This window comes from Salmo trutta, chromosome 13 (assembly GCF_901001165.1).
Source record: "Salmo trutta chromosome 13, fSalTru1.1, whole genome shotgun sequence".
In the NCBI taxonomy this organism is placed as follows: Eukaryota; Metazoa; Chordata; class Actinopteri; order Salmoniformes; family Salmonidae; genus Salmo; species Salmo trutta.
The window spans coordinates 44,864,922-44,892,045 of NC_042969.1; the positions used below are offsets into that span (position 1 = coordinate 44,864,922).

At 42.9% G+C, this 27,124-nt stretch overlaps 1 protein-coding gene across 2 annotated transcripts in view; it reads right to left on the reverse strand.

Annotated features, from left to right (window-relative positions):
- Positions 1 to 2,277: 2,277 nt before the first annotated feature.
- Positions 2,278 to 27,124, reverse strand: part of nyap2a (neuronal tyrosine-phosphorylated phosphoinositide-3-kinase adaptor 2a) — a 157,197-nt gene continuing 132,350 nt past the window's right edge. For both annotated transcript variants that reach the window (XM_029772172.1, XM_029772171.1), the window contains exons 6-7: positions 23,415 to 23,524; positions 2,278 to 2,684 (exon numbers count right to left, since the gene is read on the reverse strand). In XM_029772172.1, coding sequence (XP_029628032.1) covers positions 2,445 to 2,684; positions 23,415 to 23,524 — 350 coding nt within the window. In that variant the 3' untranslated portion in view covers positions 2,278 to 2,444. The remainder of the gene's footprint in view (positions 2,685 to 23,414; positions 23,525 to 27,124) is intronic.

The following is a 27,124-nucleotide window of genomic DNA, read 5'->3' on the forward strand; positions in this document are numbered from 1 at the left end:
CAGGCTTTCAAACAGAATGTGAGACGCCTTAGCTCCCGAGGCTACATCCTCCTGAATAGGCTCCTGATGTGTGTGTATATGTTATGGTATGATGTGTGGTCATTTATAAACAATAATCACGTCTCCTCACATTATTTTGATACGACTCGATTTGGAAATATATAACATCTGAAGAACTTCAGTTAATCAGTGGAAAAGTTCAAACTCACTATAATTGTTTTCATTTGGAGGCAAGAGAAATACCCCCAGACTCAGATAAGACATTACATAATTTTAATTCAAGCTTAGTTCCTGTCTGAAAAGGTGGATAATCTTAACTGCCTTTATTAAATACACCATGACAGTATCTCTATCCCTATGGCCGAGTCTTCCACTGCCCGGTCAGTCACTATTCTGGCACGGTGATGTGGGTCACTGACTCTCTTATAATCTTTTGTACTTTTTTAACACTTTTGTGTAGACCCGAACCGTAGTTGCTAGAGTCAACATTTTGTTTCACATTGTTCTTTCCAGCTCGGTTCCAGCAACTATGGTTGATGTGTAACCAGGGCAGGCCAGGGCAGTGAAGTTTGGCTGGGCTCAGTCGTGTGAAAAGATTATGAAGCACTTGTTGGGTACTGTACAAACCATCTTGTCCCAACACACTTAATAAATGGCATCCTTCCCTCCTATCTCTTTGTCTCCTATATTCTTGTCTCGGTAACACTTTACTTGACACGCAGCTTCATAACACTTTATGACACAGTCATGACCATGTCATAATATGCCATAATAGCTGACATAACTTGTTATAACCTGTCATAATATGGTCATAACACTGTCATTACCCATATATTTACAAATGTGACATATATTGCATTATTTTATGACTGGTTATGACACCTACATAAGACTGTCAAAGCCCACATTTATAAAAATAAAAAAAAATCCCTGCCAAGAAGTTTCCTTTCATTTGAAAGATTGTTTCTTAAGTGCTTTGGTGTTGTCGTAATTCATTATTTACAGTCATGTTGTTTTTCATCATATTTTAAATCACTTGCAGAAAATACACTTTATGACACTGTCATGAAGCATTATGACCTTCCTGTGTCACTTTACTTGGATTAAGAAAATACACTTTATGACACTGTCAAGAAGTATTATGACCATCATAATCATATAAGCCATATATGCCCTTATGTCAGTAATCAGTCATAAAGAAGATGTCTTGTCCTGCTCCTGAAATCTTCTCCTGCATTCATCCCAGTCATCAGCAACAGAGCATTGGGGTAGGTGCATGTCTGACATTAATTTGTGCGGAATTACAATAATAAGAACATGTTCAATTTCAGAAAATGTTATATAACATAAATATACTGTTGACAAGTAGGCTATGGTGTAATGGAATGTTTTGCCTTGTGTGGTGGGTTTTGTGGGGTTTGACACTTATGTAGGTGTCATAACCAGCCATAAAATAATGCAATAAATGTCAGAACAAAAAATGTGTCATGACAGTGTTATGACTATATTATGACAGGTTACGTCAGTTGTTATGACATGTTAAGACCGTGTCATAACGTGTTATGACGCTGGATGTCAAGTAAATTGTTATCCTTGTCTCTTTGTGACACAACTGATTTGATAGGATTTGCCCCTAGGTGCTATCATATTACTTTAGGTCCTGGCCCTATATGATATGGCAGATTTGCCCTAAGTATTGGGACAGGGTCATAGTGATTGTTAGGGCAGTGGAGCAAGCCAAACCTACATTGTGGATCATTCAAACGGTTCACAATAGCATTCCAATACAACAACATCTAAATTCAAGATGCCAAAATATATTCCATTTAAAATTAGTGCTTTTTTCATCGTAATAAGAACATTTATCCTTTAGATTTTTTTGTATAAAAAACCTTGGTGTTCTTACTGAATTGGCTCAACATATTGGCAACATATTATTATCTCCAACGCAGAGACAAGTGTCAATGCAACATAAATATCCAAGACAAGTTTTGAAAAACCATTTAACAACTGTAGACTAAAATTTCCTAATTATTTTATATTTTTTAATCTTTAGAAAATATATAATTGTACTAAGCATATTCAATATTAAGACAATTACTGAGGTACAATATTTTTTAAATATAATTTAGCAATACGAAACCAGGGAGATATACCAGATATTTGAATTGCTACAACAGAGAGGTGGGGGGAAACTCTTGTCTCCCTGTGCTCTGATTGGTCATCAGCTCAATGCCCATCTCTGGCAAGTGAGAGGAAGGGGGAGGAGTCTGAGGACAGAGTTGTGTTCATTAGGGTACGCAACAGAAACGTTTTAAAATGTTTTGCAACGGAAAACAAAAATGTGTGTTTCTTACTAGTCAAGTCCAAGTAGTCCTGGACATACTGGTCAAGTCCTGGTTCTTCCATTTGAACAAGGCCCAGGACAGGGTGGATCACTCCTGTCAGATAGCTGTGTCCCAGAAGACGGTGGTCTGTGTGGAGTAAGGGGGAGGGCCGCCATACTTCTTGGTCCCATTGCTGCTCTTCCTCCAGCTGTGCAAGATGGGCATGCTGTCCTGCTTACACAGGTTGTTGTCTGCTGGCCCCCGGCGGGCCTTGATCTCCCGACACAGGCTGCGCTTCTTCTCAATCATCTCCATCATGGTGTTGTCTCCGCAAGCCCACAGCATGGGAGGGATCATCTGGGGTGAGGAGGGGTGGGGGACAGAGGGTATGAGGGGGTTGCCCAGAATGTTGGTGTTGCCATAGACAGACAGTAGCATTCGAAGAGAGAGACTATGACTGTAATTCGTCTCTATCAACAGACATGTGCAATCTTACTGGCAAAGTAAGTTGAGTGTAATAAACTCAGTCAATAATATGTGCAGTGCCTAGTGAAAGTCTACACACCCCTTGCACAGCTATCACATTTTTGCTGCCTTAAAATGTAATCTTAAAGGGATTTACATTAGATGTTTTTCCTACATATCTACACAACCTGATCCACATGTTCAATGTGAAAGAAAAAGTAGAGAAAAAATTAACCCAGTTCCTACATTTGAATATAAAAATTGATTTTATTAATCTAGACAATGCTACATTTTATCTCTGGGACCCTCAGGATGACTAATCAGAGCAAGATTACTGACTGTAAGTACATTATTTACCTTCAGAGGTGAATGTATCAAACCAGTTACCGTGATAAAAAATGTTGTGCACTCTCCTCAAACAACAGCATGGTATTTGTTCACTGTAATAGCTACTGTATATTGGACAGTTCAGTTAGATGAACAGGAATTTAAGCTTTCTGACCATATAAGACATGTCTATGTCCCAGGAAATGTTCTTGTTAGTTACAACATCATGCTAATCACATTAGCTCAACCATCCCAGTGGAGGGAAACCAATCCCATAGAGGTTATTAAGCTCATTTTTAATCATTTTTAATCATCATCAGTACTCAGTCTTAGTACTGAGTACTGAGTTCATATGTTTTTTTACTGGTCCCCCATGGGAATGGAACACACAACCTTGGCATTCCAAGCTCCATGCTCTACCAACTGGGCCACACAGGAATAGAAATTTGAACTCACTCTGTGTGCAATAATAGTGTTTAACATGATTCTTTAATTATTTAATGACCATCTCATCTCTGTACCCCACACATACAATTATCTGTAAGGACCCTCCGCCGAGCAGTGAATTTCAATCACAGATTCAACCACAAAGACCAGGGAGGTTTTCCAAAGCCTCACAAAGAAAGGCAGCTATTGGTAGGTAGGGGGGAAAAAACTGACATTGAATATCCCTTTGAGCATGGGAAAGTTATTAATTACACTTTGGATGGTTATCAATACATCCAGTCACTACAAAGTTACAGACGTCCTTCCTAACTACGATGCCGGAGAGTAAGGAAACCACTGAGGGATTTCACCATGAGGCCAATGGTGACTAAAACAGTTTCAGAGTTTAATGGCTGTGATAGGAGAAAACTGAGGATGGATCAATAACATTGTAGTTACTCCGCAACACTAACCTAATCGATAGATTGAAAAGAAGGAAATCTGTAAAGAATAAAAATATTCGAAAACATGCATTGTCTTTGCAACAAGGCACTAAAGTAATACTGCAAGAAATGTGGCAAAGCATTTAACCTTTTTTCCAGTGCCTTCAGAAAGTATTCAGACCCTTTGACATTTTCCACATTTTGTTACGTTCCAGCGTTATTCTAAAATTGATTAAAAACAACTGAGCAATAGGGAGAGACGGGCCTTGATCAGGGAGGTGACCAAGAACCCGATGGTCACTCTGACAGAGCTCCAGAATTCCTCTGTGGAGATGGGAGTACCTTCCAGAAAGACAAACATCTTTGCACTCCACCAACCAGGCCTTTATGGCCTTTTACTACAGAAGCCACTCCTCAGTAAAAGGCACATGACAGCCTGCTTGGAGTTTGCCAAAAGGTACCTAATGTCTCTCAGACCATTAGAAACAAGATTATCTGGTCTGATGAAACTAAGATTGAACTACACTGCAAGGGAACACTTAAACAACACAATGTAACTCCAAGTCAATCACACTTCTGTGAAATCAAACTGTCCACTTAGGAAGCAACACTGATTGACAATAAATTTCACATGATGTTGTGCAAATGGAATAGACAACAGGTGGAAATTATAGGCAATTAGTAAGACACCCCCAATAAAGGAGTGGTTCTGCAGGTGGTGACCACAGACCACTTCTCAGTTCCTATGCTTCCTGGCTGATGTTTTGGTCACTTTTGAATGCTGGCGGTGCTTTCACTCTAGTGGTAGCATGAGACGGAGTCTACAACCCACACAAGTGGCTCAGGTAGTGCAGCTCATCCAGGATGGCACATCAATGCGAGCTGTGGCAAGAAGGTTTCCTGTGTCTGTCAGCGTAGTGTCCATAGCATGGAGGTGCTACCAGGAGACAGGCCAGTACATCAGGAGACGTGGAGGAGGCCGTGGGAGGGCAACAACCCAGCAGCAGGACCGCTACCCCCGCCTTTGTGCAAGGAGAAGCAGGAGGAGCACTGCCAGAGCCCTGCAATATGACCTCCAGCAGGCCACAAATGTGCATGTGTCTGCTCAAACGGTCAGAAACAGCCTCCATGAGGGTGGTATGAGGGCCCGACGTCCACAGGTGGGGGTTGTGCTTAAAGCCCTACACCGTGCAGGACGTTTGGCATTTGCCAGAGAACACCAAGATTGGCAAATTCACCACTGGCGCCCTGTGATCTTCACAGATGAAAGCAGGTTCACACTGAGCACATGTGACAGACGTGACAGAGTCTGGAGACGCTGTGGAGAACGTTCTGCTGCCTGCAACATCCTCCAGCATGACCGGTTTGGCGGTGGGTCAGTCATGGTGTGGGGTGGCATTTCTTTGGGGGGCCGCACAGCCCTCCATGTGCTCACCAGAGGTAGCCTGACTGCCATTAGGTACCGAGATGAGATCCTCAGACCCCTTGTGAGACCATGTGCTGGTGCGGTTGGCCCTGGGTTCCTCCTAATGCAAGACAATGCTAGACCTCATGTGGCTGGAGTGTGTCAGCAGTTCCTGCAAGAGGAAGGCATTGATGCTATGGACTGGCCCGCCCGTTCCCCAGACCTGAATCCAATTGAGCACATCTGGGACATCACCTCTCGCTCCATCCACCAACGCCACGTTGCACCACAGACTGTCCAGGAGTTGGCGGATGCTTTAGTCCAGGTCTGGTAGGAGATCCCTCAGGAGACCATCCGCCATCTCATCAGGAGCATGCCCAGGCGTTGTAGGGAGGTCATACGGGCACGTGGAGGCCACACACACTACTGAGCCTCATTTTGTCTCGTTTTAAGGACATTACATCAAAGTTGGATCAGCCTGTAGTGTGGTTTTCCACTTTAATTTTGAGTGTGACTTCAAATCCAGACCTCCATGGGTTGATAAATTGGATTTCCATTGATTATTTTTGTGTGGTTTTGTTGTCAGCACATTCAACTATGTAAAGAAAAAAGTATTTAATAAGATTATTTCATTCATTCAGATCTAGGATGTGTTATTTTAGTGTTCCTTTTATTTTTTTGGAGCAGTATATTTGGCCTGAACGCCAAGCGTCATGTCTGGAGGAAACCTGGCACCATCCCTACGGTGAAGCATTGTGGTGGTAGCATCACAATGTGGGGATGTTTTTCAGCAGCAGGGACTGGGAGACTAGTCAGGATCGAGGCAAAGATGAACGGAGCAAAGTACACAGAGATCCTTGATGAAAACCTGCTCAAGAGCGCTCAGGACCTCAGAAGGGGGCGAATGTTCACCTTCCAACTGGACAACAATCCTAAGAAAACAGACAAGTCAACACAGGAGTGGCTTTGGGACAAGTCTCTGAATGTCCTTGAGTGGCACAGCCAGAGCCCAGACATGAACCTGATCAAACATCTCTTGAGAGACCTGAAAATAGCTGTGCAGCAACGCTTCCCATCCAACCTGACGGAACTTGCGAGGATCTGCAGAGAAGAATGGGAGAAACTTCCCAAATACTGGTGCACTAAGCTTGTAGCGTCCTACCCAAGAAGACTCAGTGCTGTAATCGCTGGCAAAAGGTTCTTCAACATATTATTGAATAAAGTGTCTTCATTTTTACAATTGAAGTTGGAAGTTAACATACACATTAGCCAAATACATTTAAACTCAGTTTTTCACAATTCCTGACATTTAATCCTAGTAAAAATGGTCTGTTTAAGGTCAGTTAGGATCACCTCGTTATTTTATTAAGAATGTGAAATGTCAGAATAATAGTAGAGAAAATTCATCACATTCCCAGTAGGTTAGACATTTACATACACTCAATAGGTATTTGGTAGCATTGCCTTTAAATTGTTTAACTTGGGTCAAATGTTTTGGGTAGCCTTCCACAAGATTCCCACAATAGGTTGAGTGAATTCTGGCCCATTCCTCCTGACAGAGCTGGTGTAACTGAGTCAGGTTTGAAGGCCTCCTTGCTTGCACACTCTTTTTTCAGTTCTGCCCACAAATTTTCTATCAGATTGAGGTCAGGGATTTGTGATGGCCACTCCAATATCTTGACTTTGTTGTCCTTAAGCCATTTTGCCACAACTTTGGAAGTATGCTTGGGGTCATTGCCCATTTGGAAGACCCATTTGCGACCAAGCTTTAACTTCCTGACTGATGTCTTGAGATGTTGCTTCAATATATTCACATAATATTCCCTCCACATGATGCCATCTATTTTGTGAAGTGCACCAGTCCCTCCTGCAGCAAAGCACCCCCACAACATGATGATGCCACTCCCGTGCTTCAAGGTTGGGATGGTGTTCTTCGGCTTGCACGATGGTCATTATGGCCAAACAGTTCTATTTTTGTTTCATCAGACCAGAGGACGTTTCTCCAAAAAGTATGATCTTTGTCCCCATGTGCAGTTGCAAACCGTAGTCTGGCTTTTTTATGCCGGTTTTTGAGCAGTGGCTTCTTCCTTGCTGAGCGGCCTTTCAGGTTATGACGATATAGGACTCGTTTTACTGTGGATAAAAACACTTTTGCACCTGTTTCCTCCAGCATCTTCACAAGGTCCTTTGCTGTTGTTCTGGGATTGATTTGCACTTTTCGCACCAAATACATTCATCTCTAGGAGACAGAACGCGTCTCCTTCCTGAGCGGTATGGCGGCTGCGTGGTCCCATGGTATTTATACTTGTGTACTATTGTTTGTACAGATGAACGTGGTACCTTCAGGTGTTTGGAAATTGCTCCCAAGGACAAACCAGACTTGTGGAGGTCTACAATTTTCTTTCTGAGGTCTTGGCTGATTTCTTTTGATTTTCCATGATGTCAAGCAAAGAGGCACTGAGTTTGAAGGTAGGCCTTGAAATACATCCACAGGAACACCTCCAATCGACTCAAATTATGTCAATTAGCCTATCAGAAGCCTCTAAAGCATGACATAATTTTCGGGAATTTTCCAAGCTGTTTAAAGGCACAGTCAACTTAGTAAATGTAAACTTCTGACTGGAATTGTGATACAGTGAATTATAAGTGAAATAATCTGTCTGTAAACAATTATTGGAAAAATTACTTGTGTCATGCACAAAGTAGATGTCCTAACCATCTTGCCAAAACTAGTTTGTTAACAAGACATTTGTGGAGTGGTTGAAAAACTTGTAATGACTCCAACTTAAGTGTATGTAAACTTCCAACTTCAACTGTATATCATAGCATTGATCGTTTTTGAGACTACACTTGAAGAAACTTTTAAAGTTCTCGAAATGTTCCGGATTGACTGACAATCATGTCTTAAAGTAATGATAGACTGTCATTTCTCTTTGCTTATTTGCGCTGTTCTTGCTTTAAAATGGAATTGGTATTTTACCAAATAGGGCTATCTTCTGTATACCAACCCCACCTTGTCACAACACAACTGTGAACCAAGATGGCGTAGCAGTGCAGACGTGGTTTGTCGTCCTTTCGTTGACTTTTTGAATTTTTCATTTTTTTGTATATATTCCAATTTATTTTTCAATCTCTTTTACCATTTTTTTATTAAAAATACCTTCCGGTAACCCGCCTCACTCAGTGTGACACGGATCCGGAATGTATTTTAGACCTTATAGCCAAAACTTGCATCAGAGGCTAGCCAGCTACCTAGCTGTTAGCTATTTTGTCATTGTTAGCCACTGCTAACAATGGATAATACCTGCCAGCCTCGGACCGTTTTTCTCCACTACAACGCCGGATTCCTGCCATAAACCCTGGACCATTGATCATCACAGCTAGCTAGCTGCCACTGAGTGACCCAGCCCCAAAGCTAGCCCTGAGCCAGGCGAATCTCCGGGCCAGCAAACGTAATTACCACAACTACAATACCTCTTTCGCTATCTGGCTCGGTCCCTTCGTCGACACGGCGCCCCGCCGTACTGGTCCGCAGACGTAATTCCATCAGCTGTGCCTTCAACCGGCCTTTGCCGGACGTCGGAGCAGACGCTTCTACTTACCCCAGACTGCTAACTTTAAACGCTGTGTCTCCCACGTGCTAGCGTAGCAACGACTACCCCGCGGCTTCCCTGTTCCATCTATTGCTGTACACTGGACCCTATGATAACTTGGCTACATAGCTGATGCCTGCTGGACTGTTCATTTATCACGGTGCTCCACTTTGTTTACCTTTGTTTATCTGTCGGCCCTGGCCCCGAACTCAGGCCCTGTGTGTAGTTAACTGACCCTCTCTGCCCATTCATCGCCATTTTACCTGTTGTTGTTGTCTTAGCTGATTAGCTGTTGTTGTCTTACGCGTTGTTGTCTTAGCTAGCTCTCCCAATCAACACCTGTGATTGCTTTATGCCTCGCTATATGTCTCTCTCAAATGTCAATTTGCCTTGTATACTGTTGTTTAGGATAATTATCATTGTTCTAGTTTACTGCGGAGCCACTAGTCCATCTCAGCATGCCTCAGATACATCTTTTGTCCCACCTCCCACACATGCGGTGACCCCAGTATAACCAGGTTGTCCAGAGATGCAACCTCTCTTATCATCACTCAGTGCTTGGGCTTAGCTCCATTGTACCCGCACCCCACCATACTTCTGTCTGCACATTATGCCCTGAATCTATTCAACCATGCCCAGAAATCTGCTCCTTTTATTCTCTGACCCCAATGCACTACACAACCAGTTTTGCTATCATTTAGCCGTACCCTCATCCTACTCCTCCTCTGTTCCTCGGGTGATGTGGAGGCTAACCCAGGCCCTGCGTGTCCCCAGGCACTCTCATTTGTTGACTTCTGTAATCGAAAAAGTCTTGGTTTCATGCATGTTAACATCAGAAGCCTCCTCCCTAAGTTTGTTTTACTCACTGCTTTAGCACAGTCCGCCAACCCTGATGTCCTTGCCGTGTCTGAATCCTGGCTTAGGTAGGCCACCAAAAATTCTGAGATTTCCATACCCAACTACAACATTTTCTGTCAAGATAGAACTGCCAAAGGGGGAGGAGTTGCAATCTACTGCAGAGATAGCTTGCAAAGTTCTGTCATACTTTCCAGGTCTATGCCAAAACAGTTTGAACTTCTAATTTTAAAAATGAATCTCTCCAGAAATAAGTCTCTCACTGTTGTCCCCTGTTATAGACCCCCTCAGCTCCCAGCTGTGCCCTGGACACCATATGTGAATTGGTTGCCCCCCATCTATCTTCAGAGTTTGTTCTGTTAGGTGACCTAAACTGGGATATGCTTAACACCGCAGCAGTCCTACAATCTAAGCTAGATGCCTTCAATCTCACAAAAATTATCAAGGAAACCACCAGGTACAACCCTAAATCCGTAAACATGGGCACCCTCATAGATATTATCCTGACCAACTTGCCCTCCAAATACACCTCTGCTGTTTTCAATCAGGATCTCAGCGATCACTGCCTCATTGCCTGCATCCGCTATGGGTCCGCGGTCAAACGACCACCCATCATCACTGTCAAACGCTCCCTAAAACACTTAAGCGAGCAGGCCTTTCTAATCAACCTGGCCCGGGTATCCTGGAAGGATTTTGACCTCATCCCATCAGTCGAGGATGCCTGGTCGTTCTTTAAAAGTAATTTCCTCACCATCTTAAATAAGCATGCCCCTTTCAAAAAATGTAGAACTAAGAACAGATATAGCCCTTGGTTCACTCCAGACCTGACTGCCCTTGACCAGCACAAAAACATCCTGTGGCGGACTGCAATAGCATCGAATAGTCCCCACGATATGCAACTGTTCAGGGAAGTCAGGAATCAATACACGAAGTCAGTTAGGAAAGGAAAGGCTAGCTTTTTCAAACAGAAATGTACATCCTGTAGCTCTAACTCGCAAACGTTTTGGGACACTGTAAAGTCCATGGAGAACAAAAGCACCTCCTCCCAGCTGCCCACTGCACTGAGGCTAGGCAACACGGTCACCACCAATAACTCCATGATAATCGAAAAATTCTATATGCATTACTCTACGGCTGGCCATGCTTTCCTCCTGGCTACCCCAACCCCGGCCAACAGCTACGCACCCCCCGCAGCTACTTGCCCGAGCCTCCACAGCTTCTCCTTCACCCAAATCCAGATCACAGATGTTCTGAAAGAGCTGCAAAACCTTGACCCGTACAAATCAGCTGGGCTAGACAATCTGGACCCTCTCTTTCTAAAATGATCCGCCGCCATTGTTGCAACCCCTATTACCAGTCTGTTCAAGCTCTCTTTCGTATCGTCCGAGATCCCTAAAGATTGGAAAGCTGCCACGGTCATCCCCCTCTTCAAAGGGTTTGACACTAGACCCAAACTGTTATAGACCTAAATCCATCCTGCCTTGCCTTTCTAAAGTCTTCGAAAGCCAAGTTAATAAACAGATCACTGACCATTTTGAATCCCATCGTACTTCTCTGCTGTGCAATCCGGTTTCCGAGCTGGTCAAGGGTGCACCTCAGCCACGCTCAAGGTACTAAACGATATCATAACCGCCATCGATAAAAGACAGTACTGTGCAGCCATCTTCATCGACCTGGCCAAGGCTTTCGACTCTGTCAATCACCGTTTTCTTATCGGCAGACTTAATAGCCTTGGTTTCTCAAATGACTGCCTCGCCTGGTTCACCAACTACTTTGCAGACAGAGTTCAGTGTGTCAAATCGGAGGGCATGTTGTCCGGACCTCTGGCAGTCTCTATGGGGGTACCACAGGGGTTAATTCTCGGTCCAACTCTTTTCTCTGTATATATCAACAATGTCGCTCTTGCTGCGGGTGATTCTCTGATCCACCTCTATGCAGATGACACCATTCTGTGTACATCTGGCCCTTCTTTGGACACTGTGTTAACTAACCTCCAAACGAGCTTCAATGCTATACAACACTCTTTCCGTGGCCTCCAACTGCTCTTAAATGCTAGGAAAACCAAATGCATGGTTTTCAACCATTCGCTGCCCGCACCCGCCCGCCCGACTAGCATCACTACTCTGGACGGTTCGGACTTAAAATATGTGGACATCTACAAATACCTAGGTGTCTGGCTAGACTGTAAACTCTCCTTCCAGACTCGTATCAAACATCTCCAATCCAAAATCAAATCTAGAATTGGCTTCCTATTTCGCAACAAAGCCTCCTTCACTCACGCCGCCAAACTTACCCTAGTAAAACTGACTATCCTACCGATCCTCGACTTTGGCGATGTCATCTACAAAATAGCTTCCAATACTCTACTCAGCAAATTGGATGTAGTCTATCACAGTGCCATTCGTTTTGTTACCAAAGCACCTTGTACCACCCACCACTGCAACCTGTAGGCTCTAGTCGGCTGGCCCTCGCTACATATTCGTCGCCAGACCCACTGGCTCCAGGTCATCTATAAGTCTATGCTAGGTAAAGCGTCTTATCTCAGCTCACTGGTCACGATAACAACACCCACCCGTAGCGGGCGCTCCAGCAGGTATATCTCACTGGACATCCCCAAAGCCAACACCTCTTTGGACGCCTTTCCTTCCAGTTCTCTGCTGCCAGTGCCTGGAACGAATTGCAAAAATCGCTGAAGCTGGAGACTTACATTTCCCTCACTAACTTTAAACATCAGCTATCTGAGCAGCTAACCGATCGCTGCAGCTGTACATAGTCCATCTGTAAATAGCCCACCCAATGTACCTACCTCATCCCCATATTGTTTTTATTTACTTTGCTGCTCTTTTGAACACCAGTATCACTACTTACACACCATCATCTGCTCATCATCATCTGCTCATCTATCACTCCAGTGTTAATCTGCTAAATTGTAATTACTTTGCTACTATGGCCTATTTATTGCCTTACCCCCTCATGCCATTTGCACACACTGTATATAGACTTTCTTTTTTTCTATTGTGTTATTGACTGTACGCTTGTTTATTCCATGTGTAACTCTGTGTTGTTGTTTCTGTCGCACTGCTTTGCTTTATCTTGGGCAGGTCGCAGTTGTAAATGAGAACTTGTTCTCAACTAGCTTACCTGGTTAAATATAGGTGAAATAACATTTCAAAAATAAATAAAAAACTGATTGGCTCAAACGCATTAAGAAGGAAGGAAATTCCACAAATTAACTTTTAACAAGGCACACCTGTTAATTGAAATGCATTCCAGATGACTACCTCATGAAGCTGGTTGAGAGAATGCCAAGAGTGTGCAAAGGTGTCACCAAGGTAAAGGGTGGCTACATTTGAAGAATCTCAAATATAAAACATATTTTGATTTGTTTAACACTTTTTTACTACATGATTCCAAATGTTTTATTTCATAGTTTTGATGTCTTCATTATTATTATACTATGTAGAAAATATTAAAAATAAAGACAAACCCTTGAATGAGTAGGTGTGTCAAATCTTTTGACTGGTACTGTATCTATATTTATTTTGATCCTGACAAACTCATCTTTCCCTGCCGGTGACAAGCATACACATAATATAATGCTGCCAATACATTACTTCAAAATACAGAGGGGTTCACTCTGTGATGTGTTTTATTGAATTTGTCCCAAACCTGAAGGCAAGAAGTGTATTTATTTGCCATGTTGTCTTGCAGTATTACTTAAGGACCTTTTTGCAAACATAATGGATGATTTGAAATAGATTTGCTTTAATGCAGGCTTCCTTCTTTTCATGTTGTCATACTGGCCAGCAATGTGGAGTGAATGTCATATTGTTGATCCCTTTTGGGGTGGCAGCATTATGTTATGGGTATGCTTGTCACTGGCAGGGGCTGTAGAGTTTGAAAGGATCAAAAGAAAAAGAAAGGAGCAAAGCCCAGGTAAAAAGCTAGAGGAAAATGTGCCTCAGTCTTCTGAATACATGTTCTGAACCCTGGGTTAAAGTTGTATTTTTCAGTTGGACAATTACACAAATGTTATGCCAAAGATAACAGAATGGCTTTCCAAGAGTTGTTGAGTGTTGCTGAGGGGTCCATTCTCAGTCCTGACATTACAACTGCTTGAAAAGGTTTGAATATTGCCGTCCAATAATGATTCCCAACCAAATCTACCGAGCTTCAGCAATTTTGACAAAAAACAACGGATATACAATGAGTCTACAAAACATTAGGTACATCTTCCTAATATTGAGTTGCACCTTTTTTTGCTACGAGAACCGCTTTAATTCATCGGGGATGAACTCTACAATGTGTTGAAAGCTTTCCACAGGGATTCTGGCCCATGCCAACTCCAATGCTTCCCACAGTTGTGTTAAGTTGACTGGATGTCCTTTGGGTGTTGGACCATTCTTGATGCACATGGCAAACTGTTGAGCATGAAAAACCCATCAGTGTTGCAGTTCTTGACACACTCAAACCGGTGCACCTGGCACCTACTACTATACCCTGTTCAAAGGCACTTAAATCTTGTGTTTTGCCCTTTCACCCTCTGAATGCCACACATACACAATCCATGTCTCAGTTGTCTCGAGGCTTAAAAATCCTTATTTAACCAACTCCTCCCATTAATCTACACTGAGGTAGATTTAACTAGGGACATCAATGAGGGATCATAGCTTTCACCTGGGAAAAATCAAATTGAATCCATTTTTAGATAAAATTTTAAGGCAGCAAAATGTGACAATTGTGACAGGGGTGTGTAGACTTTCACTAGACACTGTATTTGTATGATAGATGTATGTGTCCTGAAGTGTGTGTTGTTGGTGTCTGGAAAGTGTACAAATTGTGAGTAGTCTAGGTCAGTGGTTTTTAACCTGTGTACCGCAACACACTGGTGTGACTTGAGGAACTCTCAGGTGTGCCGCAAAACTTTTCCTAATTTTGATAATTTTTTGGAACACTCTTATAACACTTATAAACATGACCTGTGGAATGAACATGGGATTTTGACTTGGGAGCACCAGTACCACTTTCAGTCATGGCCAAAAGTTTTGAGAACGACACAAATATTAATTTCCACAAAGTTTGCAGCTTCAGTGTCTTTAGATATTTTTGTCAGATGTTACTATGTGTCATGTCCTGACCAGCAGATGGAGCTATTGTTTTAGTTTTGGGGTCAGGACGTGGCAGTTTTGTGTATGGGAATGTTTGTGTTGTTGATTGGGACTTCCAATTGAAGGCAGGTGTGTTGAGTTGCCTTTGATTGGAAGTCCTATATAGGTGTGTGTGTTTTTCTTTGGGGTTGTGGGTGGTTGTTTTTGCACTGCGTTTATAGCCTGCAGAACTGTTGCTGTTGTCACCTTTATTGTTTTGTTAAGTGGATGCTTTACTCCTTATTTGAAATTAAATATGAGTATTCACATACCTGCTGCGCCTTGGTCCATTTCTGAAGACAGCCGTTACAGAATTACCCACCAAACCAGGACCAAGCGGTGGAAGAGGAAGGAGCAGCAGGACTACAGCGTTATGGACAAATGGACATGGGAGGACGTCCTGGACGGCAAGGGAGCCTACACCTGGGAAGAGATCCTGGCCGGAAGGGATCGCCTCCCATGGGAACAGGTGGAGGCACTCAGGAGAGTGGAGGCAGCTGGACAGAGGAACCAACGGGAACGTTATGCTGGAACACGGTTGGGTAGGAAACCCGAGAGGCACCCCCAATAATTTTTTTGGGGGGGGCACACGGGTAGCTTGGCCAGGCCAGAGAAGAGCCGTAAGCCAGCTACCCGTGACTACAGGGAGGTGCGTATGAGGTGGAGGGCGCCATGTTACGCTGAGGTACGCACCATCTTGCCTATACGGACGCACAGCCCAGTCCGCCCGGTACCAGCGCCCCGCAGGTGCCAGGGCAAGGTGAGCATCGAGCCGGAAGGGGTGAAGCCAACCCTGCACTCAAGACCGCCAGTGCGCCCTTTCGGTCCGGTGTTTCCCGCTAGACGCACTAGCATGGAGGTGCGTGTCTCCAGGCTGGCACGTCCAGTACCAGCCCCACGCATCAGGAGTCTAGTGCGTCAGCCCAGCCTCGCCAGGCGTAAGACACCAGAGCTGCCCGCCAGTCAACAGTCACCAGAGCTGCCCGCCAGTCAACAGTCACCAGAGCTGCCCCCCAGTCAACAGTCACCAGAGCTGCCCGCAAGTCAACAGTCGCCAGAGCTGCCCGCCAGTCAACAGTCGCCAGAGCTGCCCGCCAGTCGTACGTCGCCAGAGCTGCCCGCCAGACGTACGTCTCCAGAGCTGCCCGCCAGTCAGGAGTCGCCAGAGCCGCCCGCTAGTCAGGAGCCGCCAGAGCCGCCCGCTAGTCAGAAGCCGCCAGAGTGGCCCGAATGCCCGGAACTGCCAGAGTGGCCCGACTGCCCGGAACTGCCAGAGTAGCCCGACTGCCCGGTTCTGCCAGAGTGGCCCGACTGCCCGGTTCTGCCAGAGTGGCCCGACTGCCCGGTTCTGCCAGAGTGGCCCGACTGCCTTCCGGGTCTGCCAGAGTGGCCCGACTGCCTTCCAGGTCTGCCAGAGTGGCCCGACTGCCTTCCGGGTCTGCCAAAGACTTTTATTGGCAATTACATGAAGTTGATGCAAAGAGTCAATATTTGCAGTGTTGACCCTTCTTTTTCTAGACCTCTGCAATCCGCCCTGGCATGCTGTCAATTAAATTCTGGGCCACATCCTGACTGATGCCAGCCAATTCTGGCATAATTAATGTTTGGAGTTTGTCAGAATTTGTTTTGTTTTTTTGTCCACCCACCTCTTGAGGATTGACCACAAGTTCTCAATGGGATTAAGGTCTGTGGAGTTTCCTGGCCATGGACCAAAAATACCAATGTTTTGTTCCCCGAGCCACTTAGTTAGCACTTTTGCCTTATGGCAAGGTGCTCCGTCATGCTGGAAAAGGCATTGTTCGTCACCAAACTGTTCCTGGATGGTTGGGAGAAGTTGCTCTCTGAGGATGTGTTGGTACCATTCTTTATTCATGGCTGTGTTCTTAGGCAAAATTGTGAGTGAGCCCTCTCCCTTGGCTGAGAAGCAACCCCACACATGAATGGTCTCAGGATGCTTTACTGTTGGCATGACACAGGACTGATGATAGCACTCTCCTTCTCTTCTCCGGACAAGCTTTTTTCCGGATGCCCCAAACAATTGGAAAGGGGATTCATCAGAGAAAATGACTTTACCCCAGTCCTCAGCAGTCCAATCCCTGTACCTTTTGCAGAATATCAGTCTGTCCCTGATGTTTTTCCTGGAGAGAAGTGGCTTCTTTGCTGCCCTTCTTGACACCAGGCCATCCTCCAAAAGTCTTCACCTCACTGTGCGTGCAGATGCACTCACACCTACCTGCCGCCATTCCTGAGCAAGATCTGTACTGGTGGTGCTCCGATCCCGCAGCTGAATCAACTTTAGGAGACGGTCTTGGCGCCAACTGGACTTTCTTGGGCGCCCTGAAGCCTTCTTCACAACAATTGAACCGCTCTCCCTGAAGATCTTGATGAATGCTTGATTTAGGTGCAATCTTACTGGCAGCAATATCCTTGCCTATGAAGCCCTTTTTGTGCAAAGCAATGATGACGGCACGTGTTTCCTTGCAGGTAACCATGGTTGACAGAGGAAGAACAATGATTCCAAGCACCACCCTCGTTTTGAAGCTTCCAGTCTGTTATTCGAAATCAATCAGCATGACAGAGTGATCTCCAGCCTTGTCCTTGTCAACACTCGCACCTGTGTTAACGAAAGAATCACTGACATGATGTCAGCTGGTCCTTTTGTGGCAGGGCTGAAATGCAGTGGAAATGTTTTTGGGGGATTCAGTTCATTTGCATGGCAAAGAGGGACTTTGCAATTAATTGCAATTTATCTGATCACTCTTCATAACATTCTGGAGTATATGCAAATTGGCATGATACAAACTGAGGCAGCAGACTTTGTGAAAATTTATATTTGTGTCATTCTCAAAACTTTTGGCCACGACTGTAGACAATACATTGAATGGCACACATGGTTGCATCTGTATCTTTGTTTCAAGTCTGATGCGCTGGAGCTGTTGTTACATTTGTATCATTTGAGGGGCGCACAACAAGCATGGTCTTTAGTATAATTTCACTTCTCCTGTGAGAACCCTTTGCACAGGCAAGTCTGACGAGGCTTAGCAGTACCACAGCCTCTGCCAAAGAAACAAACGGAGCATGGCTTTGTGTTTATGGTTGCACCTTTACAATGCCAAAAACCTCTCATCTCTAGACTTTTCCGTTCAAAAGTAAGACCTATTTTACTGGAGCTACCAGAGTTTTTCTTTCTATTGGAGATTTGCAGGACACTTTTAAATGGGTCCGCACAAATTAAACATGAGTAAGGAACTATGAAAATAGTTTAAATAAACCCTATTTATTCAAATAATTAATTTTTTTGACAGAAAATTGATTATTTGCAGTATGGATCAGATTACCACAAAATAGATTATAAGGAAAGGTTTAGGTGTACCACAGAATGTTTTATCCCATCAAGGTGTGCCACGGTTAAGAAAGGGTTGGGAACCAATGGTCTAGGTTTATGTTATAGACAGAAGTAGAAAATAGTTGGTAGTGAGTGCTACTACTTTCCTAATGTTAAGGAAAGGTACAGACAGTAGTGTTTGTTGAATGAGACCACAAGTCTATGATAATGTGTGTATTGTCTTGGTAGATGTGTTGGTTGTGAAGTGTGTGTTGATTTTGTCTGAAAAGAGCAGGTATATATTGTCAGTAGCCTACGTAGTTGTGTATAACACTATGTGATGTATTGATGTGTATAAGACTGTCCTCCTTTCCATGAACAGTAAAACACAGTGTCATCGTTGATCAACGCTTAAATAACAGTAAATTCATGTGTAGACATTACGGTAATCAAATATTCAATTATTCAGATAGGAAGTTAAGCAGTATTTATCTAATTGTGAAACATGGCCCACCGCATGTTCATACACACAAACACACAAATACACAAACATGCACACAGAGAGACATTCATTTGAAAACACACATAACAACAAATGCTTTTTCAGCATTCTCACAATATATAGACAAGGACACAGACACAAAAAGGACACAGAAAGGGAGGAATGACAGAAAGATTTGACAAGGTTTTATTTTCTTGGCTTCTGTTTTGATTGGATGACTTTCAGTAGGATAGGCCTTCTGTTTTTAGTTAGACTACTTTTTCGAAGAACTGGGGAGTGAGAATGAAGAAGGCTGGGTAGCTTAGTTCTGATTCGTGCAAATGGTTGAGTGACCTGTCATAGTGTGTGTGTGTGTGTGTGTGTGTGTGTGTGTGTGTGTGTGTGTGTGTGTGTGTGTGTGTGTGTGTGCATGTTGTTTGTGTATTGTGTGTGTAGCATGTCACTTCTGAAGCGTCATATGCTGCCTCCCCAGTAGAGAGATACATATGTATACATCAATGTGACATGTTCAAGAATGGTTGATCACTCGTAAAGAGATATAAGAAAAGTAAAAACTTGTTCAATAACCAACAGCATACACAAACACATAGTGCTCTTAATAAACATTCCACAAACAGTACCAGTCAAAACTTTGGACACACCTACTCATTCAAGGGTTTTTCTTTATTTTTACTATTTTCTACTTTTTAGAATAATAGCGAAGACATCAAAACTATAAAAATAACACATATGGAATCATGTAGTAATCAAAAAAGTATATTTTAGATTCTTGAAAGTAGCCACCCTTTGCCTTGATGATAGCTTTGCACACTCTTGGCATTCTCTCAACCAGCTTCATGAGGTAGTCACTTGGAATGCTTTTCCAAAAGGCTTGAAGGAGTTCTCAAATATGCAGAGCACTTGTTGGCTGTCTTTCCTTTACTCTGCAGTCCAACTCACCCAAACCATCTCAATTGGGTTGAGGTCATGTGATTGTGGAGGCCAAGTCATCTGATGCAGCACTCCATCACTCTCCTTCTTGGTCAAATAGCTTGGCTTACACAGCCTGGAGGTGTGTTTTGGATCATTGTCCTGTAGAAAAACAAATGATAGTCCCCCAAACGCAAAACAGATGGGATGGCGTATCGCTGCAGAATGCTGTGGTAGCTGGTTAAGGGTGCCTTGAACTCTAAATAAATCACAGACAGACAGCAAAGCACCCCCACACCATCACACCTCCTCCTCCATGCTTCACAGTGGGAACCACACATGCAGAGATCATCCGTTCACCTACTCTGCGTCTCACAAAGACATGGCAGTTGGATCCAAAAAATCTCAAATTTGGACTAATCAAGGACAGATTTCCACCGGTCTAATGTCCACTGCTCGTGTTTCTTGGCCCAAACAATTATCTTCTTCTTATTGGTGTCCTTTAGTAGTGATTTCTTCGCAACAATCCAACCATGAAGGTCTGATTCACACAGTCTCCTCTGAACTGTTGATGTTGAAATGTGTCTGTTACTTGAACTCTGTGAAGCATTTATTTGGGCTTCAATTTCTGAGGCTGGTAACTCTAATGAACTTGTACTCTGCAGCAAATGCATTCCAGGTGACTACCTCATGAAGTTGGTTGAGAGCATGCCAAGAGTGTGCAAAGCTGTCATCAAGGCAAATGGCGGCTACTTTGAAGAATCTAAAATATTAAATATATTTTTGAATTGTTTAACACTTTTTTGGTTACTATATGATTCCATGTGTGTTATTTCAGAATTTGTCTTCACTGATGTCTTCACTATGATTCTACAATGTAGAATATAGTAAAAATAAAGAAAAACCCTGGAATGAGTAGGTGTGTCCAAACTTTTGACTGGTACTGTATGTTGTGTATACATACAGTGCTGCAGAAAAGCATTTGCCCCATTTCGGATTTTCAAAATGTTTGCATATTTGTTATTAGATTTTGTAATCAACCAAAACCTAATATTAGATAAAGGGAACCTGAGTGAACAAATAACACAACAATTACAACATTATTTAATTTATTTCATAAACAAAGTTATGCAACTGATCAACAATTACAGGAAGCTTTCTTTGCGGTCATTGCAGTTAACCTGTTTGGGCTAGAGGGCAGTATTGAGAATTTTGGAAAAAATATGTGCCCATTTTTAACTGCCTCCTACACCAACTCAGAAGCTAGAATATGCATATTATTGTTCAGGTTTGGATAGAAAAAACTCTGAATTTTCTAAAACTGTTTGAATGGTGTCTGTGAGTATAACAGAACTCCTATGGCAGGCAAAAACCTGACAAGGTTTCATGCAGGAAGTACCCTGTCTGACAAGGAGTCGTGCGTCTTGCATCTGTTTATTGAAAAGTAAGGATCTTAGCTGTAACGTGACAATTCCCAGGGCTCCGATAGGCTCTCAGAACCCGGGAAATACCTGAAGGTTGACGAGGCAGCCTCAGGCTGAAACACATTATCGCCTTTGGTAAGTGGCGGATCAGAGGACCTTTGAATGAGGCGCGTGCACGATTCGCTCCTGAGGAGAAATTTAATTCGGCTGTTTAGGCTCAATGCATATTCCCGGTCGGAATATTATCGCTTTTCTACGAGATAAATGGCATAAAAATTGGTTTTAAACAGCGGTTGACATGCTTCGAAGTACGGTAATGGAATATTTAGAAATGTTTTGTCACGCCAACGCGCGAGACCGTGATGTAGCATTCTGATAGTGTCTAGAACTCACAAACAAAACGTCGCTGTTTGGATATAAGGATGGATTATTTGGGACCAAACCAACATTTGTTATTGAAGTAGAAGTCCTGGCAGTGTATTCTGACGAAGAACAAGCAAGGTAAGAACATTTTTCTTATAGGAAATGTGATTTTGGTGGAGGCTGACCTGGGTGGGTGTCTAAATAGCTAGCCCTGTGATGCCGGGCTATGTACTTAGATTATTGCAAAATGTGCTTCATCCGAAAAGCTATTTTAAAATCGGACATATCGAGTGCATAGAGGAGTAATGTATCTATAATTCTTAAAATAATTGTTATGCTTTTTGTGAACGTTTATCGTGAGTAATTTAGCAAACTGTTAGTAAATTCCCCGGAAGTTTGCGGGGGTTATGCTTTTTCTGAACGTCACATGCTAATGTAAAAAGCTGTTTTTTGATATAAATATGAACTTGATTGAACAGACATGAATGTATTGTATAACACAATGTCCTAGGTGTGTCATCTGATGAAGATCATAAAAGGTTAGTGCTGCATTTAGCTGTGGTTTGGGTTTTTGTGACATGATATGCTAGCCTGAAAAATGGGTGTCTGATTATTTCTGGCTGGGCACTCTGCTGACATAATCTAATGTTTTACTTTCGTTGTAAAGCCTTTTTGAAATCGGACAGTGGGGTTAGATTAACGAGATTCTTGTCTTTAAATAGCTGTAAAATAGTCATATGTTTGAGAAATTGAAGTAATAGTATTTCTAACGATTCAAAAATCGCGCCACTGGATTTCAGTGGCTGTTACGTAGGTGGGACGAGTTCGTCCCACATGCGCCAGAGAGGTTAAGGTGGCACAAACAGTCATTGAGTGTAAGGGGGCAATTACTTTTTCACACGGGAATTGGGTGTTGCATAACTTTGTTAATTAAATAAATACAAATAATAGATATATTTTTTGTTATTTGTAAACTTAGGTTCCCTTTATCTAATATTAGGTTTTGGATGAAGATCTGATAGCATTCAGTATCAAAAGTATGCAAAAATAGAGAAAATCAGAAATGGGCAAATGCTTTTTCATGGCCCTGTATATACATACATCAAACACGAAATTAGTCACGTTTGGTCATTTTTAGAAGTAGAAACTGCACATCTGCTAGGGGTTTGGGAACTGACGGTGCTGCCAGGGAGAAAAGCAGGTAAAATGCAGGGTAAAAGACAGTTAGAACAATTAAAATGCCAGGCATAGGTCAAAGTGCTGGTCAATGTATAGAAAAGTGTCAGGTTATAGCATAGATGGTCATAGAGGTAAAAGAAAAGGGAAGATGGAAGGTGCCAGTTATGGACCAGATCAAAGTCCAGGTTAAGGGCCAACTAAAGGCACAGGAGGAGGTAAGGTCAAAGTGCAGTGGTACGGTTCCAGTAAATTGGAAGTTTCAGTTAGTGTACAAAGGGAAGGGCTTAGCTGAAGTAAGTAAGGGCCAGCTAAATTAAGGAGGGCCAGGTAGGTATAGTGGTAAAAGTAAAAAGAGGAGGGAGGAAGAAAGCTTTCCCTGGCTCCTTGTCCTGAGATGGAAACAGATTATTATATCACTGAGGTTTGATGTCTGTATATATCAACTTGAAATTCCACAGGATGAAGATGTCTCCACAAACACAAAACACAAATAAGCAGAGTGCCCCTGGATAAATGCAATACAGACAAGACAAAACAGCTACATAGTGGTGGGACAGGTGACAGGGGGACGGGGCTACGGGGTGAGGAAAATACGATTTGGGGATGGGGTCAGACAGCCGACACACAGGTGAACACAGAGAGACACGGACAAGGGCCCCACATGGCCTCACAAGCACTTTCTTTCTAGCTTGCTCTCTTATTCTGTGGTGGCATGCGGCGGTACCTGACTATAGCCTGGCTGGGGCTCGGAGGGCTGGTGCTGGGGCGTCCCGCACGGGGAAGGAACCCCCGATGTAGAGGCTGACCGGCCCAGCTTACACACAGCTTTGGATTCTGTAGGGAGACATGCTCAGTCAGTTAGGATGTACAGTATGTTGTTGCGAGGGATGTTGTGAGGACCTGTGTTGTAAGGACCGATAGTGTTATCAGGACCTACATACACATTTGCCCTGTCCGTCGTTTAACTGTGCTTTAGCCGTCAAAAGGAGTTAAAACCCAAATAATGAAACACAATTATTTTGGTTAGCTAACCTTGACTGCTCTGTCCTCAGCACCTGCGTTTTATTAACTTCATCTCAGTTGCAATGAATGTCAGAAATGTATAGTAGTCACACAAGTTGCATTTCAGTTGCATATGACTTTAACCAACTCAACAGTAAATTCTAGAAGAGATGAATCTCAATTTACAGTGCATTTGGAAAGTATTAAGAACCCTTGACATTTTCCAAATGTTGTTAACTTCTTTGGGATAGGGGGCAGTATTTTCACGGCCGGATAAAAAACGTACCCGATTTAATCTGGTTACTACTCCTGCCCAGAAACTAGAATATGCATATAATATTAGTAGATTTGGATAGAACACATTCTAAAGTTTCTAAAACTGTATGAATGGTGTCTGTGAGTATAACAGAACTCATATGGCAGGCCAAAACCTGAGAAGATTCCATGCAGGAAGTGCCCTGTCTGACAATTTGTTGTCCTTCTGTTACATCTCTATCGAAATTACAGCATCTGTGCTGTAACGTGACACTTTCTAAGGCTTCCATTGGCTCTCTAAAGCTGCCAGAAAGTGGAATGGGGTGTCTGCTGTCTCTGGGCAAAGTATAGGAGCAGAGTTTGTAAGGGGTCAGCCTGGGGACAGTGAGACTGGAGATGCGAGGTCACGAGAACTAGCCATGTTTTTCTTTCTCTCTTTGAATGAATACAACTTTGCCCGGTTGGAATATTATTGCTATTTTACGAGAAAAATAGCATAAAAATGTATTTTAAACAGCGTTTGACATGCTTCTAAGTACGGTAATGGAATATTTTGCATTTTTTTTGTCACGAAATGCGTGCGTTCAGGTCACTAACCCTTTGGATAGTGACCTGAACGCACAACAAAATAGAGGTATTTCGATATAGCTATGGATTATTTGGAACCAAAACAACATTTGTTGTTGAAGTAGAAGACCTGGGAGTCCATTCTGACGAAGAACAGCAAAGGTAATCACATTTTTCTAATAGTAATTCTGAGTTTAGGTGACCCTGAAGTTGGCGGATGTCAAAATAGCTAGCCGTGATGGCCGAGCTATGTACTCAGAATATTGCAAAATGTGCTTTCCCCAAAAAGCTATTTTAAAATCAGACATAGTGATTGCATAAAGGAGTTCTGTATCTATAATTCTTAAAATAATTGTTATGTATTTTGTCAATGTTTATCATGAGTAATTTAGTAGATTCACCGGAAGTTTTCGGTGGGAATGCTAGTTCTGAACATCACATGCTAATGTAAAAAGCTGTTTTTTTATATAAATATGAACTTGATTGAACAAAACATGCATGTATTGTATAACATAATGTCCTAGGAGTGTCATCTGATGAAGATCATCAAAGGTTAGTGCTGCATTTAGCTGTGGTTTGGGTTTTTGTGATATATATGCTTGCTTTGAAAATGGCTGTGTGATTATTTTTGGCTGGGTACTCTCCTGACATAATCTAATGTTTTGCTTTCGCTGTAAAGCCTTTTTGAAATCGGAAAATGTGGTTGGATTAACGAGAGTCTTATCTTTCAAATGGTGTAAAATAGTCATATGTTTGAGAAATTGAAGTTATAGCATTTTTAAGGTTTTTGTATTTCGCGCCACGCTCTACCATTGGACAATGAGACTGTCCTCAAGTTACAGCCTTATTCTAAAATTGATTTAATATTTATTTTCCTCATCAATGTACACACTATACCCTATAATGAAAAAATAAACGTTTTTTTCTACATCTGGATTGTAATCCACCTGTGGTAAATTCAATTGATTGGACATTATTTGTAAAGACACACAACTATCTATATAAGGTCCCACAGTTGACAGTGCATGTCAGAGTAAAAATCAAGCCTTGAGGTCAAAGGAATTGTCCATAGAGCTCCTAGACAGGATTGTGTCGAGGCACAGTTCTGGGGAAGGGTACCAAAACATTTCTGCAGCATTGTAGATCCCCAAGAACCCAGCGGCCTCCATCATTCTTAAATGGAAGAATTTTGAAACCACCAAGACTCTTCCTAGAGCTGGCCACCTGGCCAAACTGATCAATCGGGGGCCTTGGTCAGAGAGGTGACCATGAACCCGATGGTCACTCTGACAGAGCTCCAGAGTTCCTCTGTGGAGATGGGAGAACCTTCCAGGAGGACTACCATCTCTGGAGCACTCCACCAGTCAGGCCTTTATGGTAGAATGTCCAGACGGAAGCCACTCCTCAGTAAAAGGCACATGACGGCCCACTTGGAGTTTGCCAAAAGGCACCTAAATACTCTCAGACCATGAGAAACAAGATTCTCTGGTCTGATGAAACCAAGATTGAACTCTTTGGCCTGAATGTCAAATCTGGAAGAAACCTGGCACCATCCCTACGTTTAAGCATGGTGGTGGCAGCATCATACTGTGGGTATGTTTTTCAGCAGCAGGGACTGGGAGACTTGTCAGGATCGAGGGAAAGATGAACGGAGCCAAGTACACAGAGATCCTTGATGAAAACCTGCTCCAGAACACTCAGGACCTCAGACTGGGGTGAAGGTTCACCTTCCAACAGGACAACGACCCTAAGCAAACTGCCAAGACAACGTAGGAGTGACTTCGGGACAAGTCTATGAATGTCCTTGAGTGGCCCAGCCAGAGCCTGGACTTGAACCCGATCAAACGTCTCTGGAGAGACCTGAAAATTTCTGTGCATCGACGCTCCCCATCCAACCTGAGAGAGCTTGAGAGGATCTGCAGAGAAGAATGGGAGAAACTCCCCAAATACAGTGAGACTTCACCTCCATGGACGTTATGTCACTAACCATCTATCTGTCACTGCTAGGGCTTAGTTGGACTGGTTGATAGAAGTTGGGGGTTACATAATGAAGACAGTACATAAAAGAAATGCATGAAATGAAATGTATGTATTCACTACTGTAAGTCGCTCTGGATAAGAGCGTCTGCTAAATGACTAAAATGTAAATGTAAAAAATACAGATGTGCCAAGCTTGAAGCATCATACCTAAGAAAACTCAAAGGTGCTTCAATAAAGTACAGAGTAAAGGGTCTGAATAGTTATGTAAATGCGATATTTCATAAAGACATTTCTAAAAACCTGTTTTTGTTTTGTCATTATGGGGTATTGTGTGTATATTGATGAGGAAATAAAAAAAATACATTTTAGAGTAAGGCTGCAACGTCACAAATTGTCAACCGGTCTGAATCCTTTCCCAATGCACTGTATCAAGGATTCTGAGCTACATTTTGTACACATTAAAATTTGATGATGTAACATTCATTTCTTTCACCATATCTGAATAATTTAGCCTACCTTGATATAATGCATTTTTTCTGTTAATACTGTTAATACTTATAATTCTCAGATATCATGCCAATACATTTGTAGACATATTTCATGTGTCTTCCAAATGATTAGCTCTTACCA